This window comes from Athene cunicularia, assembly GCF_003259725.1.
Source record: "Athene cunicularia isolate RWA chromosome 1 unlocalized genomic scaffold, athCun1 chr1_part1, whole genome shotgun sequence".
Taxonomy (NCBI): Eukaryota; Metazoa; Chordata; class Aves; order Strigiformes; family Strigidae; genus Athene; species Athene cunicularia.
The window spans coordinates 10,635,472-10,658,479 of record NW_020799091.1 but is presented as its reverse complement, the minus strand read 5'-3'; the positions used below and the strand labels follow the sequence as shown (position 1 = coordinate 10,658,479).

General features: G+C 38.4%; 1 protein-coding gene across 2 annotated transcripts in view; it reads left to right on the top strand.

The window, feature by feature from the left end:
• CWC15 (CWC15 spliceosome associated protein homolog) overlaps positions 1-19,356 on the top strand; it is a 19,727-nt gene extending 371 nt beyond the window's left edge. The window contains exons 1-7 of one of the 2 annotated variants that reach the window (XM_026853941.1): positions 50-68; positions 1,855-1,993; positions 4,094-4,206; positions 5,105-5,193; positions 5,959-6,069; positions 16,000-16,118; positions 16,833-19,356. In XM_026853941.1, the coding sequence (XP_026709742.1) occupies positions 1,863-1,993; positions 4,094-4,206; positions 5,105-5,193; positions 5,959-6,069; positions 16,000-16,118; positions 16,833-16,962 (693 nt within the window). In that variant the 5' untranslated portion in view covers positions 50-68; positions 1,855-1,862 and the 3' untranslated portion in view covers positions 16,963-19,356. Of the gene's footprint in view, positions 1-49; positions 69-1,854; positions 1,994-4,093; positions 4,207-5,104; positions 5,194-5,958; positions 6,070-15,999; positions 16,119-16,832 lie in introns of those variants that run through there. The other variant, XM_026853930.1, reaches the window with a different exon arrangement.
• The last annotated feature ends 3,652 nt before the right edge of the window (positions 19,357-23,008 follow it).

Genomic DNA, 23,008 nt, shown 5'->3' with positions numbered 1-23,008 from the left:
TTGGCCGGTCCTGTCTTCGTGTACCGATGAAGAGGCTTCTCTAGGGCTGTGTTTCCAAAACCTGAGAGGTTAGTGTGACAGTCTCTGGGTGGTTTCAGATTGAGCTTGGGTCCTTTAAGGCCAAGACGAATACAAACTGATTTAAAATAAGCAAGGACGGTTTCCAGGGGGTTTGTTATTGCTCCATGAAACTATGAAGCCACATTGGATCTGGTTCTTCACCTGAGTTTATGGATCCCTCCCTCCATTCCATATAATTAGCACAGACAGGTTCTGAGAGCAGGTGGCTTTCTCATGGGTCTGGCATAGTCTGTGCCAAGGCAGAGTTGAAATGCCTTGCTGAGCTCCAGCTGACTTGCACAGCATCAGTGAAAAGCGTCAGCAATCCTTGGTTAATGACTCAAAGCTAGTTACTCTCTCCCTTCTTTTTAGAGGTGTTTCTGTCTGTTAATTTTGTTTTCTGAGTAGTAGTTCAGTGGCATTAACTTTGTCCTGCTCGATGGGATGTTACTTTGACAAATTATTTTATAATTTTAATGCTACTGTGTTTTGTGATCTCATTTAAATAATTCCTAATATTATTAAATAACAAATGCAGGCAGAGCATAAATAACTTCTATTTGTGTATCACAAAAGCATATGAAGCAATATGTTTTTTTCTTTGCTTTTTAATATTCTTTATGTTTTCATGTCATCCTTTAACGTCCAACCTTCTGGTTGGTAGAACTGGTGTCTTTATGTATCTCTGCAGCTGTATCTTTCTTGTGCCTTATATATCTTTAGTCTGTGGTTAATGAATGTGCATGTCTTGGTGAAGCAGGAATGAGCATCGTTTCATATAACAGTTTTAAGGTGGTGCTGGTTGGTTGTGCAGGGATTTTTTGCGTTAACTGTCTCTTGGCACAGTGGTTTGAGATTGCAGGAGATCCAGCTCCTGTCCAGCAGCACTGAACGCAGTGCATGCTGACAGGGTGTCTGCCTGGCTGAGGCTAGTTGGAGTCTGTTTCACTCCTTTGTAACAGAAGAACTGATAGTGCTGATTTTGGGCATCAGCTAGTTCATTTTTTAGGACATGCTGGCAGTGCGTGAGTTACTGCAGTTTCTGAGTGAGAGTTGGTGAACATGTCTTCATTTGTCCAAGCTTTTTTAATTGCCCTTCATTTACATAAGGGTAAAGCTGTGGCCTTGTGCTACCAGGGAAACATTAACTCTAGCCCTTCCGACGGATTTGCTGGCCAGCTGGAGGTCACTCCCAAAGGGCTGTGCTGCAGTATTAGTGACAGTGCTGTGTCAGTACTAGAGAACTGAACAGGGCCACGACAAGGGCTCAAGAATTCAGGTTTCATGATCCTCATCAGTATTTATTTACCAACACCACCCTAGACATGCTGTGGTCTGTGTCAGCCAGCATTTCTGGTGATGATACCTAGATACGGTTTGGGGAGTAATGGAGGGGTCATTCCCAGTAGGCAGCCATCATTTTTTGGCTGTCATTTTTCAGGAGGGGAAAGAGTTTAGTTACAAGATTGTCGCTTGTCTTAAGCATAGGAGAACAGCTCCTGGCCAGTTTTACTTACTTTACAAAAGTAGTTTCATGTTCTTGATAGAGTCTGATAGATAGAGTCATCTTTCAAGCATGTTAGAAAAGACTTTATTTTGAAAATCTCAATAGATTCTGCCAAGTCTGTCAATAAAAAGCTTCTCAAAATTTGAGGATCATGAGCCAAGTGATAGCTGGTATTCTGTAGTGGGGTTTGCCATTGCTTCTACAGTTCCAGGAACAAAGTAGCTTCTGGTGAATGTCTTTCCCTGTAAGTTGTAGTAACATCTGTTTTTTATCCCTTGATTCTGTAGTATTTAAAATGACGACAGCAGCGAGGCCAACATTTGAACCTGCAAGAGGAGGAAGAGGAAAAGGTGAAGGAGACTTAAGTCAGTTATCCAAACAATATTCCAGCAGAGACCTTCCTTCTCATACTAAAATCAAATACAGGTTAGTATTGGGTTTTTTGGTCTTGCAGCAAAACAGGCTGGGAATGATTTTTTTTTTGTTTGTTATGAGCGGTACTCTGAAATTTTCTCAATAGATACTGATGTGCTTGATACTGAGCAGAGATAAGGGATTGTGCAGCAGTGGTGAATAAGCAAGGTGAAAGTGTAAGTCTCAAAAGCAGACCTAGGAGATCAAATGTATTGAAAATAATTGGAGAGGTTTAACTTTAGTGATATTTTATTACTGCTTGTGGAAGTGAATCATTGGAAGGAGGTGAGCTTCGGAGACCGAGCATTTCAGGCAGTGGATCGGAAAGTTGTCATTGGGACTGAGCCATGGAGGGTGCTGTCTCTTGCAGAGCAAGATGGGCTAAGAGGAGCGAAGTTGAGCATGTCTTAAAAGTAGGAAAATCACATCATGCATTTGGTAAAGGACTGCTTGGGAAGGGCAAGGAAATGGTGGAATAGTACTCAGACAGTAGTATGTGTTGGAAGAGCTGATGTTAAACACTGCAGGTGGTTCGTGCAGGTCCTGGGAGAGGAAATGGCTTTAATCAGTGAGAAAGATAATGGGATCTTAGGAATATTTCCCTCTGTTTTAAATACATAATAAATCTTAGTTATCTGTTTGAAAGGTTAAATGAAATCTGGAGTCAGTGTGATATAGATAACTAGAGTTTGAATAAAATGTGTCAGCCTAAAAATGTTCTTTTTATCTTACTAATGTTACTCTTACCAGTAAAATTACTGTTAAAATTTTACGTTTGCACTCTCTTATGCAGATGTTTACCTTTTCACCTCTTCTCTCCTACCCCTTTTTTTTTTTTTAAGAATACATATGGATGAGGGAGTTGCAGTGTTTTGGACAATAGGAAGATCAGCAGCATAAAAAGTGCTGTCAAACGAATTTTATTTGTTGTTAGGGGGGAAATTTGTTGGTGGTTTGTTTCTTTAAACAAAAGTGGGGTTTGAAACACCAGTCTCTGTTGCTTTGAAAGAAGTGATGAGGGCAGATATGTACAGGAATGTAAATATATGTTTTAACAAAATCCCTCTGTGTGCATGAGAGGGAGAGATGGAGGGGGCATTGAGTGTCTTCTGTTTTTTCTCCCAAATACCTAACACAAAGTTATCTTTGTTAAATTGCCAGGGCTGCATTATTGCAGGAAGAGTTCAGTGCTTGAGTCCCACTCATGTTTGCTTGAATGGGTTTGGGGGGATTTTGCAGCTATATCAGGGATTCCAAGTTCAGGTTTTTAATTAGAAAAGCAAATGAAATACTTCATCATAGAGACAGGCTGTGCACACAGTGTATTTAGAATGGCTTAAGTCTGTTTTTTTTTCCAGGCACTCTTATTTCCAGCATTGGGTTCACAGAAAGGTGAAAGGAATTGCTGCTTGTTTTTATTCATTAGTTCTTTTCAAGTTTTCCACAGAAAATTCAGTGCTCTCTAGGTGAAACTTACTGTGACTCAAATAGTCTGTTGCTTTTGGCCAGTGTGTTGTATAAAAGAAGAAAAAACCATGCATTTGCAATATGTTTCACTAAAACTAGTATTTTCCCTGTTCTCCTACCTTTTTTTTTTATGGTCATGGGAGATTATCTGGTATGTCTCTTGGAGGGAAAAAGGTTTATGAAAAGTATGTTCTAGTCTTGGTCTTATCTGTAATCCTTAGAGACTGGGTTTGCAGCAGCAACTTTGGATGATAAAACAGTGAAGAAAGTTGACCATAATGCTTGGTGTGGGTGTCTGCTAGGACACTGGGCTTGGACTGCTGGAGAACAGAAGATTTAGACATATCTACAAAAGTCAGATATAGTCATCCTGGTTTTGTAGGAATTTATATAGGGTCTTTTAATTCATTTGAGAGGCACTGGAAGGAGCGTGTGTGTGTGTGGCATTGCATGTCTGCGTGTGTGTAACGCATGCAGAGAAGGAGGCTGATGAAGAGATAATAAAAATATGTCTATGTGGTACCCAGTTCTTATTCTCTATACTTACCTGTTCACCCCAGATTTATTTGCCTCCTTGAAAGAACTGCTCCCAGCTGCAGACTGTCAACTTCAGCTTTTTTTTTTCCCCTGCTCATGTTGTTTTAGACAGACCACTCAGGATGCTCCTGAAGAGGTGCGGAACCGTGATTTCAGAAGGGAGCTCGAGGAGAGAGAGCGGGTTGCTGCAAGAGAAAAGAATAGAGACAGACCAACTAGAGGTAAAACCAAAGAAACAAAAGTCGTAATACCTTTGTGTGACATTGCTCTTGCACAAACCTTGGTGTTGTAAGAAGTTTGCAGGTTGCAGACAGCATGTCATGAGAGTAGAATTCAGGATATTGGTCTGATAGTTCAGAGCTGTTGACCTGCAAGGGTATGTCTGCTGGCTTCATGCTAGCAGGAATCTAGGCCAGCCAGCAGAAAAGCGTAGGCCATCATGCAGGCCAGCTGATACAGTATGATTGTAATGAGTTGGCAACAAGTACATACAGCTCATAAAGGGCTTTTTTTTGTACTTGGACAAGTGAGACAGGAAGAAGGAGAATGACTCCTCCTTATGGAGTTACAGTACCAGTGTAACCATAAATCTGATTCAAAGTATGCAGTTCTGTTCAGATATAGTGAAGTGATAATTAAAATTAGAGTTGTTTTTGAGAAATACTCCTTTTTAGTATTAAGATTTAGAGAATTTAGGTATTTTAGGTTTAGGTTTGAAGGTATTGTGGGCTTTCACATTCACAGATGAAAGCAGATATGGTTTGGACCAAACTAGCCAACACTAATACGTTCAGGTGTTCCTCAGTGGGAACCCTCCAATTAGATATACAGAATAAGGATATTTCTCCACAACATTTTCTTCTGCTGTTCTTTCTTCTTCAAATAATGACTTTAGAACACTTCTGGAGGTCAAATTTTAAGTTTGTGGATGTCATTGCTTCCCATGAGGATACCTGCAGGGGAGGAATTAGCATGGGCATTAAGATTGAGAAGTGAGGAAAAAGTAAGCATAAACTTGTATCTCTAATGCGAGTCAGATTGTTTGTGAAGATTTTTGTTTTCTGACATTGCCGTTAAATGAAGTGACTTAGTCACTTTTTTTTAAATCTTATGCCATAGAACACACAACATCATCTTCTGTGTCGAAGAAGCCTCGGCTAGACCAGATTCCTGCAGCAAATCTTGATGCAGATGATCCTCTTACTGATGTAGGTACCTCTTACTGATGTAGGTATCTTTTTTTCTGTCTTCATTCCTTTCATTGTACTGCCTTTTGGATTTGTTCGCTAAAGGTTTTAGATCAGTTCCAGTGTATCTTCCCTTTACAGTTACTCTACTGTAGTGGAAGTCCAAAGGGTTTCAGAGAATTCTGGTCCATGCTGTAATAATATTCTTGGAAAGCACACAAAAACTAGGGAACTGAAAATACCACTTAAAGTTTGGGGAATGGGTGACTTGGATTTGGTCAACTACTGGGTTACTTCAAATTCCCCAAAGGTAGAACTGTTGAAATACACTGACTGTTGGCATGAGCAATGTATTCTTGCTCTTGGCTCCCCTTGTCATGCTGACATCTAGGAGTCTAAGGCTTGATAATAAACTCAGGGTTCTTTTAGTCCTGTTATATTTGGTCCCAGGAATATTGGATGGGGTATTCAGGCATACTATTATGAATGAAATCACAATGATTAGAGAGTGACTGGGGACAGCCCAATCTCTAGAATCTGTCAGCTACATAGCATTTGAATTACAAAAAAATTAATTGCAGTCATTCAAAAAGAAGAAACATTTTTGTCTTCACTTTACTGTACAAAAGCAAATAAACCATTTATATTGTATTTGCTACCTCTACAGTCACCCAAGTACTTCATAAATCATCCAGCAACCAATTGCAACATTAGTTGGCAGATGAGGACTTTTCTTTATTAAATGAAATTAATGAGCTGCTTCTTATTCCCATTTGTTGCTATTAGGAAGATGATGAAGATGAGGACTTGGAAGACAGTGATGATGATGACACTGCAGCTCTTCTGGCTGAACTGGAAAAAATCAAGAAAGAACGAGCTGAGGAACAGGCTCGAAAGGTAAAATGTCATCCATTAAAGAGCATCTGTTTTTTGTAAAAGGGTGTTTATTAAAACTGGTGTGCCTTAAGTACTTAGGATGAGTGAGAACTGGCAAACAAAGTAAGTGCCCTTCAAAACTTTTCTCAAGAATGATGGATTTGTCCTCTATCTAGTAATCGTTGTCAAGATTTTTTTTTTTTCTTTAGTAGACATACTGAACATTTTACTTACTAAAATGTTTTATTCACATTCCCAACACTTTGTGGAGGCAGTGAGGCGAGATAATCTTGCTTTTCATAAGCAAGTCCTTCTCTTTAAGACAGCTACCATACCAAACTATATAGTGGCATTAGGAAGCTATATTCTGTCCAGTGTAATTTCAGTTGTTAACTGTTGTGGTAAGGCATTAGCTGTCTTTTTCCATCTGCTAAGCCACAGAAATGCGGTGTTTAGATCACAGCTAACCCCCACAGGAAGTTAACCTTCGCGAGAACAAAAGCACAAACGCCAATATGGTGGATGCTGTTTGTTCGGTTTATTAACTGTGCAGTTGCTTTATATACGCCTTTCTGTACATCGTGAGATCTTTAGTTCCCTGTTCTTTCCGTGCATTGCGAGATCTTTTCATGTGCCTCTTTTTTTCCCGTACATCGCGAGATCTTCAGAGTGCATCTCCCTACAGTTAACTAGCTTTTAAGAAACAAGAAATACAATTTTTATTTATGAAATAAAAATATTTTCTTTTTGATGCTTCTTTTTATGGCTGCAAGTTTTATACAGTAGGTACTCTTTCATAGCATTGGTGCTATGTTGCCTTGGCAAGGAGCACCAGTTGTAACTCTAAGACCAGAACAATTTTCACATTATTATAAACAAGCAGGTTTATTTGAAAAATGTCTCTGCAAAACCAGATAATAATATGGCAGTCTTTCCAATACTTGGGAAGTCAACTGACACGTAGCCTTCATACCTCTCTGTAATTTCTCTCTACAGGTAGAAACACCGTGTTCTGCCCTTGAAAGGAGAGGGAAGTCCCTGTAGTTAGAGATTATTTTCCTGTGAGCAGGATCAAATCCTATGCCATAGTGTCCCACACCTCCTTGGTGTAAGAGAGATTGTTGGGATGGAGTTCATTAGCAAAATCCCTGATTGATGAGTGGACTTCTAGGGACTGTTTCTGGGAATAGCCTGTGTTGTCAAGCTGATCAGAATTTAGGATGAACTGTATGAGGCTAACGTTGTATTGCAGCAGAGTTTAGAGTCCAGGTATTTCATCTGCACTACTGAAATGCTTTGCCTCTGGTGCTGCAGCAGAAGTGGTGGATATGTGCAGTGTTCCCTCTTCTGCTGTTAGTAAGCGCTTTCTTTTGAGTAGGGCTTAAATCATTGTAGTCCTTTTGAAAGATGGTGCATGCTTCAGTTTGAATATTTTTTCATGTTTTTATAAGTAGTTTCTCTGTTAGTATAAAAAAGAAAAAAAAACCACAACAGAGCAAACAGAAAACCCATCCGAAAATCCATCCAAAAACCTCCCCAAAACAAGCTACCTGTTTGTCATCTTTGTATAAGGTAATCTGAGATGTTTTTTAGAATATGGTAAATAAACATATTAAATGCTGATCGAGAGGCAAATCTAAGGTTAGTGTGACAGCTTTATGTTTTGGTACCTCGGAGCTACTCATAGCCTTTCTTGTAGCTTAACACACACTTGGAGTTTAGTATTTTTCATGAATGCTCTCCAGTAGAGTCAGCTGGCAGTGAACAGGGTGTAGCATCTAGCAGACACCAGGAAGAGCTTGGAAATAATCTTTTAACTGCTGTGAGCAGCAATGTAAGTGCTTGCCTGCTCCTGGCTAACAATATAGCAATTTACTTTTAGAATTAACAGTGTCTGCAAAACCAGTGAGCTCTGCAGTTTTGGTGTTAGGTACTTTGGAAGGCTGTACCATGCTGCTTCAGTGCAGAAATTTACTTGATTCTCTTATCTGGCCTGTGAGTAGTCCTTTACATTAAAGTGTCTGAAAGTGTGTCATCTCTTTAGGCATTTGAAGCACATCATGCAGCAATGAAATAGTGTTCTGCAGTAATAACATGGTGAAAATGGCAACAATTCTTCCATATATTTCTGTGTGAAATGTACTGAACTACAAATTGAGAATAGTAATGTGTAGGAAAGGCTTCTACTGCAATTGTCCTTGCACAGTGCTTAAAATGAAAGCTCAGATCTGTACGGATTTTTCGTGTTTTCCTGAAATCGTACATCTAGATTAAACAGCATAACTTGTCACATTTCAGTGTAGAAAACTTGCATTAGGAAAATAATTGTAGCACAGAAAACCAAGTGCATGCTTCTCTGTGTAGACAGCAGGAATGTTATCATCTCTATGAAGTTCTTATTTTGTCACTAGAGGGTGCCAAAAGCTATGAAGTATTTAATATAGCACTTGTTTTATCTTGCTGTCTCTTAACTGGTATTATTTTTTACCTTTATGGATATTCTTCCACCAGGATCTGTAATGTCCGATGCTGTGTGCATACTCAATACTTGCACTCTTATCTGAAATGAATACATTTGTTTCGCATAGAAATTAGTATTATTTATTTGCAATAGTGCACAGTATTGCACACACGCTACCTACTGTGTTCATCCTTTCACTGGTTGGTGGCAGATAGGCTCTCTTAAAAATTGCCATCTTCAGTAAATAGTGGTTGTTCTACAGGTACTTGGAATTTATTTTCTTGTGTTTTTTTAAGAGTGGGAAACTAAGACTATGTTGATGGAAAAAGTTAAAACCAAGGTGGGGGCACAGCCTTGGAAAGTGTCTTTAGGTGTAAGGGTCTCCTTAGGAAAGATCACTTAAGTATGTTGGCTTTAGGAGTGCAGTCTCTTTAGGTTATGCCTTGCGTTCCATGGCTTTGAAATAAGGTGTTACTGGCAAAGCAAGCATTTTATAGCCATTTTATATAAATGTCTTTTCAGATATGTGGGATTGAGTATTATGTATTGCAAACTATAATTCAAACCTAATTTTGTAAGTTACATTATATTAGTCATCCAGCTGACTTCAAGATAACATCTCATGTGAATTCTTAATTGTGTAGTCACTGTTAGTCCTTAATCCACGTACAGGGATGGTTTATCTGCTGAAACGCTGCTGTCCATAGTAGACAGTGTGGGTAAACCAGTGATAAGGCAAGGGGAAACTGCAAACTGCAGAGTGAATGCCTGTTCGCTCTTCTGCACATGATTCTCAAATCTTTTTGTTGTTATACAGACAGATTAATGTGTCTCTGCATCTTCTTGGAACATGCCAGGGTCTTAACAAGATGAAGTGTGTAAAATACAGTAATATATTCCAGATTTGTGCATTTGTGCCATATGTAATTTTTTTCCCGATACTTTAGTTATTTTGATTTATTAAAATGCTAGTCAGTTATTTCCGAGCCTTGAACTGTATTAACGGTTTTCACTCATTGCTTTTGTGTCCAGTATTTAAATTGACATGAAAGGAGGACTGCTCCTTTTAAAATGCATCTCTGGTGAGGCAGCAGTTAAAAACAAAAGATGAGAATCTGCTTTTTTTCAGATCATCATGGTCTGTTAACTTATGTGGTAATACCAACTGCCATAGAAATCTTCTAAATCTAGACAGATTAGTATTAAGAGGTTTTAACTTTGTTCACACCAGTATTTCCCTGTTATCTGTGAAGCAAATAGTTTGGTATCCAAATAAGCAATTCTTGTCAAAGCTTGTTAACTTCTCAAAAAGCTTCAATTCCCTTGTGTTCTGTAGAAACACTAAATAAATACTACAAATGTTTTTTAAAACTGATTGAGCATGGGAGTCATCCTGACTTTTCTCATGCCCTCCACAGTTCTAATCTCTCAGATTGCTTCTAGTAGACACTAAACTGACCAGAAAATTTTAGTTTTGAAAACCAGTTCTGTGGAATAATTCAGTCTAAAACTGTACAAACGCTAGGTCTGCTGTGTATGTGAACTATCCATGGATAGGTTTCATGGAAACACTTCAGTATTCCAAATTCAGCATTACAATGCTCTTGATTTTCAATTTTCAAGCATTTCCTTAAAAGGTAAATTGAAATAATTAAAAACAAACCTCAAACCAGTGAGCAGCTGAATGTACGTGTGCAGTTCCAGCAAAGCTATTTTAATAGCTAGTCATTTTATGCTTATCTGAAAACAGACTTTTAAAGTTTTTGGTTTGTTTTCTTAACAATTTTATTTCACCAAGTGTTTCTCTATAACTGATTATATTACTTTACCAGTGGTCAAAATAGATCTTAGCTCTGTCCTGTGTTTTAGCCATGACTTTCAAATAAAACATTGAAACATGAATCTTGATGGATGCTAATCTTTTCACTTAAAATTTAAGGCTCTAACTAGAACTAGAAAAATCTATCAAAAAACTATCAAATCAGTGATTAAGAAAGAATTTCAGTAAAGAGGCCAAAGCAGATGGCAAAGTATGTTTCTTCATTACATGTTTGAGACATGCTAGCAATACTTGCCAAGAACTAATAATAATGTCCCCTCCCTTGTGGGCAAAATGACAACAAATCAGCGTAGGCACTACAGTTGTAATTACTCTGTGCTCTTATTTTTTGAAGTTTCAATCGGCTGTGTTGCATAGACTTAGTAATTTGCATAGGATCAAATAACTGGGGTGTATCTCTGCATTATTAAGTTTCGTTCCCTGCTGCTAAAGGCAGAGCTGTCATAGTTCTTCATTCAAAAATTAGCATTTAAATAAGGTTATGTGATTTTTATTTTTTTTCTCCAGTCTTCAATGAAGTGTGGGTATTTCAGATTTTCTTTCAGCTACTCAACGTCTGTAAAAACTGAGTAGGATAACTTACTTTAATACAATGGAGTCATTTCAAGAATTTCAGCACTTTCTGTAAAAGTCATCTTTCTCTGTGCTAAGGGTAGGAACTACACTAAAAAAAATAACTATGGTAACAATAATGTTTGTCTTTCCTTTGCGGTCAGAAACAAATATGCCAAGGGACTGTTATTCTTACAGCAAGATAAGAAATACTTGTTTAGTTAAGGTTAATACAGTTTTGTCTGCTTTTCCCCCCCCAGCTGTGATGCCACATGGTGAGCTCAGTTGTACAGCGAGGGCTTGCTGTGAGATTCAATTCACATAGCGTTTCCATCTGCTTTCTCAGGGCGTGGGACTCCCTCTGCCAGTCTAGGCTTATTCCCCACACCATAATATTCCTGTTCTATTTCCCCTGCCTCTGACATGGTATTACAACATGGTTGATGTCTGATTCATCTCTGCCTATAGTTGTTGCAACACACTGCCACTGAAAAGTGCAGCGCTGCTGTCTGTAGTGATGGAACAATCTGTAACATTATTTTGCTTAAAATGGCTTAGGAAAAGAATTGTATGCCTCATCTTGCTGAATGGAAAGGCAGGCAAAGAGGCATTATTTCAGAAAGGGTGGAGTGAATACAGATGTATTATTTTCCCCCTTAGGCTTTTCTTCTGTTGTGGGTTTGTTGTATCCATAGTGTTTTAGCTTAATAATCCTTTGTTCCACCACACAAAAGAACAATGTAGGCTTTGGAGCAACCAGAGCAGCTTGTTTTGTGAACAGCTGTGCTTGATTGTGCCTCAGAGGTGTGAAGCTCAGACAGCTATGAAGGTTATGTCTGCTCTGTTTGATTTGATACAGCCTGTGCTCCATCGCCTGGAGTGTCCCAGCTTCCAGTGGAGGAGTGGGCAGTGGAAGATCTGTGTGGAAAATTCTGAAACATAATGAAAACCTCTTTTGGCTGGAGTTTAGGGATTCTGCTGCTCTGGCCAAAATGTTTAATTTAGCTTAAGTGTAAATGTCAGCTTTACACCACTGTAAGTTACACCTAGTATTTACTTTGTCATGTCTCTAAGATACAAAACTTAACAATCACCTTTTTTGTTAAAATCTTGGAGTACCTTCTTTGGGAGATTTTGGTGAAGCTAAATAATACAAAAAATCTCCAAGACTAATATTCAGAATTAGCCTGCTTCCTAAAATTTGTAGCAAATATGTTCAAATGTCATCCAACCTAGAACAGCTTCGAACAACTAAATTCCATAAATAAATTACTGTGTGCACCAGGTCTTCTTTGAAAAGTGACTAAAACTGGCAGTGCCTTACTCAACAGATCTGTTCCCTGTTTGCTTTCAGACTCTAATCTGTTAATCTTTAATGACAAAGATAAGCTTATGCAGTTTGTGACTTCTAGTTCTGCTTCTGCGTGTCTAAAAGACAGCAGAGTTCTGTTTGTGAGCAGAGCAAAGGATCGTACAAAGTGCCCAGGAGTTCTGCAGCATCTCTTGCTGTGAATATGGAAAATCAGCATTTGAAAATAAGATCCATGGATGCTTTCTGTAACTGTTGTCACTAGAAAAGAACATTTGACAGCTTCTATTAGGGTTAAAATCATAATTGGTTTTAATAATTTAATAGGCACAAAAGAAAAATGTAACAATTTTAAATTCCCAAGATTGCCCCTACTGCTTTGTTTAATTATAGTGCAATTTTTTGCTACCCTCCAGTCCTCTGGAATTGTAGTTGACTTCAGTCAGTGTAGGTCTTTTGCTAGCAATTAGCAGTTTTAGACAGAATTTAGTTGAGCTTGAAATGCCAGGTTGTTGGGGTCAATGTACAAATTATGTATCCCAGCTTCCATGATGGTGCAGTCAGTAGAGCCTGGAGCGTGGTCGGTCTCCTGTGTGTGTACTTTAGTGTGAGCAGAAGAGCCATCTTGACTCCGTACTGTATTCTCCAGATCTCTGCTGAGATCTAAGATCATATGCCTACAAGTAGATGTCTAGATGTAGGTGTCTTAATCTGGAGCTAAATCCTATCCTTAGTTTTATACTACTGCTTGTAGTGTAACACTTCTTAAAAGTGTTACTTCAATTTTGATTTTTTCTGTCACCACATTTTATCACTTCAGTCTGATAACACTTTTTTCATTATCAGAAAGGGAAATGTGTCAGGCTAATTGAGGCTGAAGGAAATTATATGGGTTATGTAAAGCAGATAAAAGTTAGGATGATGCCTGACATGCTTTTTCTAAATCTTCTTAAAGAAAAATTAAATGCGCATCTGTGCGTAATAACACTGGAGTACTGTATGCATATTTTTTTAAGATTCTTAATATTGGCTTTATCTTCCTCTAGTGATTCTGAACGTTCACAATTCATTTAAATGAGTGCTTTTCACTTCACTTCATGCATGGTGGAGAGTGCTGGAACCCATCAGCTTTGCAGGAACTGTTGAGATTAAATCTGAAATGGGGGAAGGGAGGGAAGAACAATTGTAATTCCCCCCAAAAGATGGTGACTGACTGCAGTGGACTTTTAACCGTAGAGGAAACACTGTGTGTGGAATGCATGGTAGTTCTGTGTTTCAGTGGTGTGTGGGTGCATTTTCATGCATCATAAAAAACCAGCATAAAATAGTTCTGCGTGCCCCGATAAAGTGATGCGTGATGCACAGGTTCAGTAGCATTGGATCACGATCGAGACTATTGTCTAAGAAATTCGAAGGCGAGACTGTGCCATGCTCTCCATGCCGCTTTGAGAAGAGTTCCCCCAGAGTTCAGCTCTGAAATGGAAAACTGCTGCGACTGATCACATATATAGGACTTGGAAGAAGTTATCTCTACAGAAGCATTTTTCAACAGGGGAGTGTTAATGTCTTACAATGCTCTTATTAGTGCTACTTTCTCTCAAGTATTTGGTTTGTAGCATTCTTACTTGCTTTTAGGATTTGTCCCAGACCTCTTGGTTTTTTGAAGCCTCAGTTTTAATGGAGCATTGGAGATTGAATTTAATGATGCAGAGCCCCCCTCATTTTGGACAACACGGAGAACACTTCACATTCTTGCACCCTGTTGTAAATATGCCTAATGGTCTTAAACAGAATGTGATTGTCTTCAGGGAGCTATCTGAAAATCAATACTGGGTTGTTTTTTTTTTTTTGCTTGTACCAGTGTCCTAGATTTTGCTTGATTTCAGATTAGTGTTTTGCATGCATGTGCTGTACAGTAGTCTGGGGGCTGCTTGAATTCTGGTAGGAACATGACACAGACTGCAGTCAATTGCTGGCTCCTCTGTGTTATGGGAAAAAAAGATGCTGAGTCAAAGGTTGACATACAGTGCAGAAGAAATTGCATATATTTATTGTCTGTGGTCCACAAAGAAATGTATAATTTCAGTTTGTATTTCTGATATGGGGGAAAATTGTTGTTCATATCAAATATTTTTACTTTCTGTTTCCTTATTTACTGGCCTGTTAATAACAACTGAAGTTGGAATGCAGATGTTGGATTTAGAGCTATGTTTAAAAACGCAAAACTTCAGTTTATTTGTGTTAACTTTTAACTGCTTCAGTTTGTGTTAAAGCCCCATTGATAAGAGCAGCAAGGGCAAGTTTTGCTTACACAGATATTTTAATAAGGGCATTACAGAGCTTGTCATGCTGTGCCATGCTTTTAAGCAATGTGCCCTTTTGAGGAGCTTTTCCCATCTCACTGGCAATTAATTGCATCTGGTTCTAAATTTTATTTGTGAGAAACAGTGTAATGTAGGTGCTTTTTCATAACTAAAACTCGGGTAGATTTTTGAAAGGTAAAATCTTTACCAGTGATCCTGCATCGTCTGGTATTCGTACTATATGTTAAGATATTTTCTTAGGAGGGCTGGGGTGTTTTATAGGAATAGTTCACATGTCTGATCAATGCAGTTGAAAAACACTAAATTATAGACAGTTTTAGTAATATATCAGTATTGATTGAATGTTTGAAACTAGAGAACTCTGGCTAGCATCAGTGTTCAAGATTAGCACTTAAACCTTGTAAACACTATCATAAAGAAAAATGTTTCCTCATTTGGGATCACGTAGCAGCCCTCAACCATGAATTTTCTGCAGGTTGGGAAAAAAATAACTACCACCTCGTGATCTTTTTGTCTTTGGTTTATATCATTTTTAAATGCCATGGTTTGAGCCTCCCACAGTGATAATGAGACTTCAGTGCATTTTTTTTTTTAACTAGAATGTCTTCAGACCATAATTTAGCATACAATGAGCAGGAGACCTAGTTAGTCATCCAAATTTAAAGATTTTTTTTTTTTTTCCCTTCTGGTACTTTCATCAAAGAGCAATCCTTGTAATACATTTGAAGAGTCGTGGAAAAATACGTTGATGTAAAATAAATATTTTACACATTCATTTTGAAGTCTGTGAACATTTAAGTTGCTAAATATATTAATACAGCTTGGAGGCATGGGCAGTGAAATCTACTTTGTGTTGCCTGTAGTGCATTGCTTCACTTAGGCTTGAGTTACATGCTTTTGACAGTACAAGGAGAAGAAAATTTTTCTGCTGCTTAATATTGGAACTCTTAAATAGTCCTGTGACATCCACTGCTCAGTTTCACCTTAGCTTTCTCAATATTCTTTTTAATTGGTCCCTAGGGAAGTTGTAGTTGTAAAACCCAAGCAGATTACTGAAGATAGAGAAGTTTCAATGTGCTGTAGGTTTCTTCCACCTAATGAATATTGTATAACATACTCTTTTCTCATAAGGGTAAAGAAAATCTTTTAATCTGTGTACAGTTTTTAATATAGTAAATATGTAAATGGCAAAGCTAGAATTTAGCTGAATATTCCGTGGAACATCAGAGGTAAGTAGAGCAGATATGCATGTTGCTAGATGGACAGTTTATTGGCAACGTTAAGCTCTTCAGAGTATCTCTGCTTCTATCCTTAGTCTACTTATACGTGTGTCAAACACTGAAAAGTCTGAGCTAGGAATTAAAGCTCTGTCTGTGTGAGTGTTCACAGCTAAATAATGTTTATTGTTACCAACTAGATGAGAAAAGTGGCTTAGAAAAGTAATATATCCATTATTGGTTCTCAGGAACAAGAGCAAAAGGCTGAAGAAGAAAGAATTAGGATGGAAAACATTCTGAGTGGTAATCCACTGCTGAACCTTACCGGCCCAGCACAGCCTCAAGCAAACTTCAAAGTGAAGAGGAGGTACTGTGCAGTCTGTCCTGTGGTATCCATCCCCTTGCTTGCTCTCGTTCCTCAGTCAGAAAATGCTAGCACTGCCATTGGTTTTCATCTCCTTCCTCAGATCCTGTCACAAGTGGTGTAACGTAGAATTGGGATACTGATGCATGTAGTGATTGTCTTTGTGCATTTCTCTGAACAAATCATCCTTCTACTTTGTGTTTAAAAAAGAGAAAGAGAGATTGAGAGCTATGTTTGTATGACATTATGCATAATGACACAAAAAGTAACAGGACCAAAGTTCCTCAATAAATTTGATGTTATGCTCCTCTTTAAAATCTAGATGGTTAGGTGTGGGGTTTTTTTATTTGTGGGGTTTTTTTGGTGTAACTAGAATCAGTAAATAACAGCTTTTTTTCTCAATATAAAACTTGTTTGCAAATATTCCAGTACCGTTGCATTTATCAAAATCAGGGCCATTAGATTCAAGGTTTTTCTTATGCTCTGTTCAAATGATTGTTATTTTCTTTAAAGGTAAAATAACCTTTAACCTACTGATTCTCATTGCTTCAAACTCAGGAGCATGTAGGAGATGGCTTGGATTATTTAAAATCTAATCCTGATGACTAGTTGTCCTTAATACGTTTAAATAGGACGGCCAAATTTCATTTATATATTTTTGATAATTGCACCTAATTTTCATACAAACTTACTGAAGTTACATACTTTTGTTTTCAGGTGGGATGATGATGTTGTCTTCAAGAATTGTGCCAAGGGGATAGATGAATCAAAAAAGGACAAAAGATTCGTGAATGATACTCTGCGGTCAGAATTTCACAAAAAGTTCATGGAAAAATATATCAAGTAGTACAGTTTTATGTTCAGTGGTGCTGAAGGACTTGGAAGGTCATGGTTTCTCCCTCCCTTTTCCTCAGTATTCAAGACTGAATACTTGGTCATGAATTCCAAAATGCTTTTCCAAGATCATCAACAGCTTCAGAATTAATAATTGCTATGTATCTGGAGTTTTTATTCCTTCAGTATGTTTTTCTTTTCAGTTTTAATTAAATCAGTTTGTGTCTTACGAATGTTTTTCTGTTCATGCACGTATACTTTTATTGGCTGCCTTGTAAATGGTAGAAGAGAGAAGCTGGTTTGCATTAATACTTCTAATTGTTTTAATTGCTTTCAAAAACAAGCAGTATTTGTAGTGATAGTGGTTTGTAAGTTATGCAACTTACATAAATGTCAGTATTATCAAAGGTGGAAAATATCTGAGGATGATAAGCAGTGTGAACTGAAAAGATGTGTACTTTCTGTAGCTAACTGTACTTACTCTTAATAGCTAGTTAGAAACTTAGCTAGTAATCTTCATTTTTAGTTGTTTCTTACTGTCAATCAAGTTATACTTTGGGGTAGCTCCAAGTTTTTAGCAGCCCTGCTTTCTGGGCTCTCTTGGCTGAGCACTTCTGGAGCAATACCATGTAATGCTTGGGGGAGCCTTGAGTGGGGAGTGCCCTGTGGAACTGGGATTTTTTTCCTCATTAAAAAGCCATTTCAGTGCTCAGTCCCTCAGCCACAACCACGTGGCTGTGAGGTTCAGTCTGTGTGCGTGATTCATTAGTAATAGTGTTGTCAAACTTGCACGTGAGTTTTTATTAAACGAGTGATCTCTTCAAGATACCATAGTATACTTTGTTTACTTACTAAATGTCCACTTTAACACTTAATAGGACAGTATAAAATAGGAATGACTGAAAAAAAATCTCAGTTGTGAAAAAAAAATTTTCTTTTTCCTTCTGTCATCTTGGTTGCATTTGAAATCTTGGCTAAGTGATGCACTGGATATGAACATCTGCAAAATGCAGTAGTTACCTTTACCTAGATGGCTACAGTGGCAGAACTCCGATATGTTTATGTAAAATTGTTGCCCTTTTCCTTGCCTGTATTATGCTCAGTTTAGTTCATTCTTACAGACACTGTTTCACAGTAATATTATTATTTTCAAGCTCTTAATTTGAAAATACATCTGATTTTAAGAGAGTAAATGCAGAGCACAGTGTTTTAGATTTTTTTGTTGGGCATGACTGTGTGGGTATCCTGTAAAAGGTTTCATTAGCTTTAGCTGTATTTTCCACCCTTTCATTAAGCTATGCATAGTGTACTAATGCCAGCAGCTAATACCCATATTTACTTGGAAGTGAGATTTTCAGCATGCTTAAGGTCATGTGAGCTCCTACAGCTGCTGGAGGAATATGTGTTTGTGTTACTTCTGCTACCTGCCTCATGATAGTAATAATTCTTGGGAAGCAGAAAAATGGGTGTAGCTTGTAATTATTCTCTCGCTTTAAAGCTCCTAAAGTTGTGGTATACAGGCAACATATTTAGAAGAGGAAAAAAAGTTAAGAGCTGTGCTTGTCAGGGTCTGGCAGTGGAGAGACCAGCTGCTCCTTTAGGTTTGACCTAACCGGCATAGTTGTCATGGCAACAACAAAAAAATACATTCGTCTCTCAGTATTACGAGATACAATCACTGTGCCAAAGTGAGCATACAGTTTTATTGGAGAGGGGGTTGAAACGCCAGTTCAATGCCTTCATGAAATTCATAAGTGCATAACGCCATCGTTCATGTTCTTGAAGTAATGTAACTCTTTTCTTAGAGAAGATAATACTTATAGGTCAGATGGCTGGGGTTGGATGAGGTCGTGGTCAGATATGCAGGCAGTTGTTCTCCACACCTGCAGGAACATCGCTTTGTTAAACTTTTGCATAATACATAGGTGTACTCAGTCATTTTTTCCAGCAGGGCTTTCCCTCCCCTGGTTCTGGAGAAAGAGCTGTGGGGACCGTATAGCTCCGGGCTGCAGCTCTACTTGAGGTTTCGTGTTGACATTGTTGTTCAGCTCAACCACAGAATTTGCAGATCCTATCTCTAACCTCCCCCTCAAAGCTTTTGTATTTTCCCTTCTGCAGTGTAAGCTGACCCACAATCTGAGGACTCAGCAATACACAAACACAATATGATAATCAAGGGATCCCTAGCCTTATCTCTCGGTGGGTTTTGCATCACTAACTACTGAGTTTTCTTCATCAGTACCGGTAAAACTAAAGCCTTCTGTGCTCTTAGTTGGGGAAAAGCCGTGTGCTTTCAGTATTGATGCTGTATTGATGTTTAATTTTCTACCGTACTGCTTGTACTTGTCTAGGAGAAGACAAGCAGATCATTTGTTTTTGTAAAACTACAGTGTGACTGAATTCTTAGGGGAAAAAAAAAATAATCCGACTGTGATGTTCTACACCTCTGCTTCCAGCATTTATTTTTTCCAGGAACCTCTCTTCAATATGACAGATAACTTTCAATGAAGGCAGTGGAGCTGGCAAGGCAGCAGTTCCAGGAGGTGAAGTGGAAGAAAGTTAACATTTGGCACTTCAGGGAATGCAGTATTTTACAGTTCCTAGCAATCAGGATTGTTTAATCCTGTGTTTTTGTAAGCAACACCTGAACTGACTGTAACTGGTGGTTTGAAAGAAAGCCACTTGCTTTTGTAAAACACTTTCCCCCTTGTTTATGCTTACCTTCAGTGTAGCATTGGAACTGAAATCCAGGATCTATTTTCCATAGGGACTAACAGTTAAACTTCTAAGGTTTTTTTAAAAAAGCTTTGTCTTTCAAAACTTTTCTTGGAAAAAGGGATTAATAGTATGAGGAATAATGCTTGATGATAGTCTTGCAGCTGGAAATAATTGTGCTGTGTGTATACAAGGTTCTAGAATGTTTAGCATCTATTTTCCTCTAGTGGATGGCTGAATATTAAAGGGTTCATACTGCAACCAGCAAAATTACTATCTGCATTTTTCAAGATTTCACATGGTCATAGGTACCATGTAGGCTAAATTAATAAAAAAAAAAAACAAAACAACAAAAAAAAACACCAAACAAAAAAAAAACCACCCAAAACCTTTTGGTGTTTGAAATAAAATCCTGGGGCAGAGGTGATCTGGTACTTGCTCTGTTTACCTTTGAGTGCCTCATGGGCAGCCCAGCCTGGTGCCTGGTGTGGTGACAGCCTGGTGTCTCCTTTCAGCCATGCATGTATCGGTTCCCATTAAGCTGCTGAAATTTCTCTCTGCTTTTTTCTACAACTACAAATACCTTAAAGTCTTTCATGCTGGAGGCGAGATCTGAGCACAGGGTCAAAACACCAAATGCATGGGGATGTTGCCTTGAAGCGATTCACTTCAAAGGAACATACTAGGATTCAAGCCTTGAAGGGATGTGCTAATGCTCAGAAGGTGCTTCAGGCTCAAGTGTTTATTCATATCTGCAGTCAGGGCTAGTTGGAGCCTGAATCTTTAATTCTCATCTAAGGAGAGTCAGAATCATGTGTAGGGGTTTCTCTGATTTTCTTTCTCAGTGCCTACAGATTCAGGGGGAGGGAAAGAAAATACCCACAGAAATGTTTCCATCTGTGGAAGTTCTCCTTCCATCTCCTGTCAACTTTTAGAATGAAATTTAGTTAGTTGGTCAAGAAAACAAATTCCTGTCAAATTTTGTCTTGCTTATTTGGGAGAAAAATTTTGGGATGCTTTTTCCAAATAAATATGTTTTATTGTAAGTTCAACTACTCTTTCCCTAGGCAGACTGACATTATTGTCATATTAAGCGATAAAAGCAAATACAGCCTCATTACCATACTTCTGTCCCCCAAAATATGGTTCAAGTGTAAATAGACACGTTTGGAAAAGTCATGTTTCTGAAGAAAGGCTTCTCTGAGCTCTCTTTTTGAATTGGGGTTAAGCAGAAAGAAGAATAATGTTTCTGTAGGTGTTCAGGTCAGTCCTTTTAAATACATTTTAAAAAAACAGTATTGAATTCTTATGTTGTTCAATCACAGATACATTTTACTGTTCTGCTGCTTTCTCTTTTGAGGTCATGCAGGTCGGCTTTTATGAATTCCGGATTTGACTTTGTTTTCTTGTCATAGGTGGGCATATCATGGGATGTAATTGAGGAAGAATGACCATGATACTGTGACTGGCAGTGAAATAAGACAGAACATGTAATAGTGACTATGTCTAGTTTTTAAATTGCTTTGGTTCAGAGCGCTGGAATATACCTAAGGAGTGTGTTAAAAGTGTCTATGTATAGTATGGAGGTTTTTTTCCCTTCGTAGTTTCTGACCAGCAGTTCAGGAGCAGAAGCTTAATGTCATTGATCTTAACAAAATTTGATCTTTCAAGTGGGAAACCGCAGCTTGGTGATTTTTAAAAGAAACCACAGTATTGCTTGGAATTCCAATGAGCCTGGTGCACCTCTAATGAGAAGGAAGAGTCATGTAAATCTAAACAAATTATGTCTCCAAATCCCAGTTTGCCACCAAGCCAAAGAAATGCTTTCTGAAGTAGAGGGAAGCAGCACTGTACAGGAGGTAAAAGAATTAAACAGATACAATTGGTAAGTTTGGTTACTCCGTTGAAATTAGTAGCATCTGTATAGGAAAGGTGATGATTTCTAAATTGTACTATAATATAAATTTATAGATTACAATGGGGATCAATTATGGTAGGTGTTATGGAAATGGAGGCTGTAAAGCAGTGTATTCTGAAGAGCCTAAATGCTCAGAAGTGAATGAAAAGCAAGATGGAGACAGACTGTTCAGTCCCACAAAGAATTGTATTTGGGACCTCTCCCCTCAGTATCTGCCTTACCTACAGATCTGCCTCTCCTCTCAGCTCTTTTCTTAGAAATATTCTTGTTAAGAAGTTGGGCTGTTCCTCTAGTTTTTAACTGAGTTGTTTCCAGTGAACAGGATTTCAAGCAGCTGGTCTTTCTCCAGTGGAAAAGGTTTATTTTTACTGTGCTGGGAGAACAAGTTGTAAATTCAAGCTGGATAAGGGTGGAGAATAGATCTGCCAGTCGTCTGCTTGTTCTCAAATGGAGTCACGTGAGGTTAATCTCTGTCCTTTGGGGTAGCCCGGTTGGACTCAGTGGCACATGAGTTGTTGGTTTTGATGGGGTGTGTGGATGGAATGCTCTGCTGAAACAGCATATGCTGAACCACCACCTAGGTGGATGGTTGAATCCTAGCACTAAACATTTGGATATTCTTGTAGGATAAATTAACTCTCTGAGGGGGAAAAAAAAAAAGTCTGCTCTGACTAAAATCCCCATGAATGCTTTGAGTGTGTATGCATTCTAGATGTCCTGTGTTTGTGTGCCCCAGGTAGGACCCCCAGATGTACCATCATGGTGAGACCAGCATGATTCTGTGAATGTTCTTGCTGAATTTGTCTTTCTGTTGCAGACCAATGTGATGAAATTGTCATGAGGACAGGATGACAATGGGCTACACTGGTCATGTAGCCTAATTCATGACCTAGTTTGCAAAGTCTGATACTCCTTGTGTGCTGTTTACCAGCCCTCAAGCTCAGTGTGTGATAGTCTCAGTCTCCTTCCTTGCTCCAGAGAGGTACTGCAGCTGGAGGCTGCTCTCAAGCCAGGCAGCAGGCAAGGGTTGTCAACACCAGACAGAAGAGTAGAAGAAGTTGTGGTCCTGTTGGCCTTCTTTTTTCTAATGAACTGTCACGTGCACCTCTTAAATGACTCTGTTAAACCAACTTTATCCAGTAAAACCCGTTCCCGCTAGCAGTGTATGGATTCATCACATTTCTTACTGCAAGACTGGTTGTGGGCAGTGCAGCGAAGACAGTGAACATTGTTATTTGTTCTGGAAAATGATATTTCACTGTAACACCTTTCTGGTTTAAAACTTTTAGGGCTGAATTAATTTCAGTTGGAGGCACAGGTAAGCTGATGGTAACGACAATGAATCATGTTTTCTGAGAGCTTTAGAATTTATTCATAGATGTTGAAATGTGTAGCTGTTTTATGCCCACCTCCTCTCTTAATTTAT